The sequence below is a fragment of the Octodon degus genome, unplaced genomic scaffold (genome assembly GCF_000260255.1).
Source record: "Octodon degus isolate 3935 unplaced genomic scaffold, OctDeg1.0 scaffold00081, whole genome shotgun sequence".
NCBI lineage: Eukaryota > Metazoa > Chordata > Mammalia > Rodentia > Octodontidae > Octodon > Octodon degus.
This window is the reverse complement of record NW_004524657.1, coordinates 8,722,975-8,727,530: the sequence shown is the minus strand read 5'-3', so window position 1 is coordinate 8,727,530 and position 4,556 is coordinate 8,722,975. Positions and strand designations below refer to the sequence as shown.

General features: G+C 34.0%; 1 protein-coding gene across 3 annotated transcripts in view; it reads left to right on the top strand.

Moving 5' to 3' along the window:
• Nucleotides 1–4,556, top strand: part of Senp7 (SUMO1/sentrin specific peptidase 7) — a 219,917-nt gene that overhangs the window by 121,936 nt on the left and 93,425 nt on the right. For 2 of the 3 annotated variants that reach the window (XM_004636590.2, XM_023721305.1), the window contains one exon: nucleotides 3,245–3,442. The exons of the other annotated variant lie outside the window; for it this stretch is intronic. In XM_004636590.2, the coding sequence (XP_004636647.2) occupies nucleotides 3,245–3,442 (198 nt within the window). The remainder of the gene's footprint in view (nucleotides 1–3,244; nucleotides 3,443–4,556) is intronic. 3 annotated transcript variants of the gene reach the window in all.

Below are 4,556 nucleotides of genomic sequence, written 5' to 3'. Positions count from 1 at the left end.
CCCGAGGGGCTGGGAGAGGGTCCGGCCCACGCTGCGCCTGGGCTGGGACTGGTCCCGCCGGCGCAGGGTAGCAGGAAACTCTCCGCACACTCACTGGACCTGGGCTAGGACTGGGTCTCAATGTTTCTTTTCTTGATTGCTAATCGTGATCCCGTCTTCTATATCTGAGATTTTGTCTTATATTTGGTAGTTCTGCAGCATATACTTCCAGTGGAATCTCTTATGTCTTGGATACCTGTTTGAACCTGTTTTATGGATTCTGTTTATTTCCTGTTTGGGCATTCTTGGTTTCCATCATTTTCCAAAGCGCCCCTGTTTTTATCTGTATCTGTTCTCAAGTCTCTAAGCATGACTTTCATTAACGTCACTATCTCTGTAGTTATCTGTGAAATTATTGCTTATTTGATGTTTTCCTAGAGCCTTATTCATTTTCCTTGTTAGTTCCACTGGTACCATTTCAGAAAGGCTAGATGGGTGGCTTTTGGATTGGCTCCCCTCCCCCATTATCCTCCTCCGCTTGTGTTGGTGAGCTGAGTGTCTGGGGTTACATATTGTTTAGATGTCTTGTCTTGTCTATTTTTGTTTGTTTGTTCATTTTAGTTTCCTCAGATGATGCTTTTAAATTGCCTATGGTCAGTTAGCTTTATTGTAATATTTAGATCTATTGAGAAATGCTTACTTCTCAGAGGTGTCTTTCAGGTATAAGTGGCTTGGATTATATTGGAAGATCCTACATTTTCAATTTATTTGGGAGGAGAAGTTGCTTTCCACTTGGCCCAGCTCTAGTTCTTTGGTACTGGCATATAGTATTTTTCTTGACCATTAGGCAATCTTGGTCTTGTATACCAGGAAGAAATAACTGTTCTGAATAATTTTGTCACCTTCTATGCAGAAAATATATCCTAATATGGAAGCATTATCCACAAGAGAGAAAATTTAAAAATAGGGAGAAAAAGTAGAGAAATAGAGAAGAACGAAGCAAAAGGAGGAGGAGCAGGAGGAGGTTAGAAGCAAGGGTAGACAACAAAGTAGATGGAAATTTGGGAAACTGATACAGAAAATGGAAATAGAGAAGGAAGAATAAAAAGAAAAAAAACAGTTGTTTTTAAAATTTTTTGTACTGGAATTAAACTCAGGACCTGGTGTTTGCTAAGCATTCGCTTATGCTATGGAGTTACATCCCTACCGAAGACAGAACAGTAGAATGACAACAAAAGTATAAATTGTGTTCACTGTTGTATAGATAAAAAACAAACAAAAGAAAAACCATTGAGACAAATGAAAACAAAAGAGGCACCAAAACAGAGAAAGAAAAAAGAAAAAAGTTCACTTCAGGGTATGTCTCTGTTGTCACTGGTAGAAAATATGGGCAGATAGAGTCCAGATCTGCATTCATTAGTTGCAGCAATCCAGGAGTAGCTTTTTGATAGGGTAGTGGATGATCCCAGTGAGCCTGCACCTTTATTTGCACTGAAGTTCAGGCTTCTTTCTGGCCATGAGTCTGGAGTAGAAAGACTCATTCATCCTGTAGCAGTGCCTGTTCCTTCTGCTTGCTTGAATTCTGTTGGGAGCTGCTAGATAGAGCCAGCAGCTGCTGAATTCTTGACCATGTTGGCCCCATGGGTGTGCCTGTCTGTGAGGGCCCCTGTGCTCGCTTGATGTTACCATATGTCTATAGGTTTCAGCTGGCCCTCCCGTGCTGTGTGTTCAAGCTCAGGAAAAAAAGCCCTGCCTGCCATCTCATGTTTTGTGGAAGTTTCTCTCTTTACTCTCCACATGGGCTTCAATTCTCATTTCAGACCCTTCCTGGATCCTGGGCATGCACTTCCCTTCTTCTTTTCTTTCTCACATTGCTATAGTCCAGTTTTTGGATGCCATATCTCTGAGAAGCTATTTCTCTGTTGCTTCCCCCTCAGCTCTTTTCCCTGAAGTTTTCAGCTTATTTATATTTAGAATTTTTTTGTCTTTTGTTTTTTGGTCTTTTTCTTCATTTTTCACCTAACCTTTCAAACTTTATTTCAAAGCTCATAATCTCAATAAAACCTTTCCTGACTTGGTTCAAAAAATGTATATCATCTGTATTTCTTCTTCATATAATTTATTACAATTATCAATGATGAAATGAATTAATCTATGGAATGTAAGATCTGTGAAGGTAAGAACTTTACCTTGTTTGTTGCTGAATTTTCAAATCCTGTGAGCATTGTTCCTTTATTAGAAGATGTTCACTGAGTATTAAATTATTAATTCACAGGAATCTCACCTACCTCTTTATTCTTTAAACTTGACCCCTTGGAGTTTCATTGCCTTCCATAGATGTTCTTAGGACTAGATTGCCTGGGAATATGTCCTCAAGTAACTGCCACAGATATGATTTTTTTCTCTATTTAATGTTGGAAATATGTGAACATTTTGCTTTTTTCTCAGTATTTTTGTGTTCATTAAACACATAAACAAAAAATTGCCTAAAACTACTTACCAGGGAGTAAATAGACAGTTTTCCAATAATTTTCAGTCATTTCTCATGTAACATTGCTTGAAGTCCACTTAATAGTCTGTTTATATTATTTCAAAACCTGTATTCCATAATTCCAGAACCAAACATAGTTTTTCAAATATTGTCAGCATAGAGATGTATTGAATGAGCAAGTGAGCAAATAAGCAAAACAGGTGAATACTTAAAACTGCCTTTATCAGGCTTCCTTTTAAGATTGATACATTAAATGTTTTCAATTTTCTCATTTTAGAAATATGGTAAATTAACTCCATACTATAAGAGTATGTTGATTTAGGTTTATATGTGATACATTATTTCACTCCTGATATAATAATGGATCCTAATGTAATAATGTTTTGTGAATCAGCACATCAAAAACAAACATTTTTAGTGCAGAAAGAGATTATATTTGTGATGAGATCTACAGATATATATTGCCCTTACACTAATGGTATGAATAAACATGTATGGGTTGCTAGAAATCCAGCAGGTACACATGTGTGAGCACATTTTTAGTATGCATGACAGAGTTCTAAAGAAAATCCCAGCCTAAGTGAAATGGGCCTTACATTTTAATGTATTTGGGGAAATAGCTAAGCATTTTTATTTTCTTATCATATTTCTAATTAATTAGTTGAAGAGCTGAAAGTTAGAATTCTTACACATATTCATTTGTTAGTTTGTGGTAAATTCATGTATTATATAACTTTTAGCACCATATTTATTAATTATTTATGTGTATAACAGGCAACTCAAAGTTATGTTGACGAATGTCCTATGGACGGATTTAGGACGAAAATTCAGGAACACCCTACCTAGAAACGATGCTAATTTATGTGATGCCAACAAGGTGCAATCAGACTCATTGCCTTCGACATCTGTTGACAGCATAGAGACATGTCAAAAATTAGAACTTCTTCACCAAAGCCTTAAATTATCTGAAAGGTATGTTGTTCAGTATTGGTTTTGTTCAACTTACCACATTTGAAATAATATAAATCCAATACTCTTTCAAAATAAGATTGTTGGAAATGATCTTAAAGAAGATCTTCATGTATAGTAGGCACTATTGTAAAGCAAAACTTGAAGCTTCTCATCTTAATTCACAAAGATAATGATGTTTCTGCACTTCATTAAGTGGACAGACATGGAATTATATTAAAAAATAAGTGTCCTTAGTACATTTAACTTATTTTATAATAGTTTAATTTATAAATACATATGTTTAGGGATTATTTTATGACATTAAATGAAGATCTCTATATGTTATATATACACATAGTATGTGTATATTATGCATAAACATATTTGTATGTATATATTTTCTACATCTTAAGCATACCTTTTAAATGTGACAATCTGAGTGTTTAATTTTGTGAGATTTCTTGTTTTTACATGTTTTTTTTTCAAAAAGGATATTAAAATATTGCCTCCAGGTTTTTAACAGGAAATATTCATTTTACTTTGATAACAGGACCACTTCTGTTTCGTATTTTTAGAGGAATTATACTTAAAGTTTGGAGCTAAAAGTTAGAAATAAGCTTTAAATATCTTTTCGCTTACAGTTTTAACCCTTAAATATTTTGGGGGCCATATTTCATTGTCAGAATAATTTGGTGATAGGTAGACAGCGTTTTGATAATATGGCCTTGAATCTGAATGACAATATTCATTCAGATTAATGAATGAATCATTAATACATTAATTTTTAATACATTAATTTTTAATACAGGTATTAAAAACTACTCAGTTTGAAGTTATTTTAAAAATAAAAGAATTCTAATAAAACGTAAACATGATATACATTATTTTTTAAAAAGAACAGTAAAATCATAAAGTTTAGTGTGCTATTCTTTATTAAGCCATGTCTGATATAAGTTTAACTTCCTACCCCATCAAATTTTGAGATCAGAAAATTTACCGCCAGTAATCCATAAACAGCTTGCTTTCATTTTCCTGGAGTCCAACAATTTTCCTTGTCAGGAAAGTAGAACTAACTTCTTTTTTTTTTTTTTTTTCCACATTAGCATTTCTTTTATTCTTTTTTATTATTATTAGA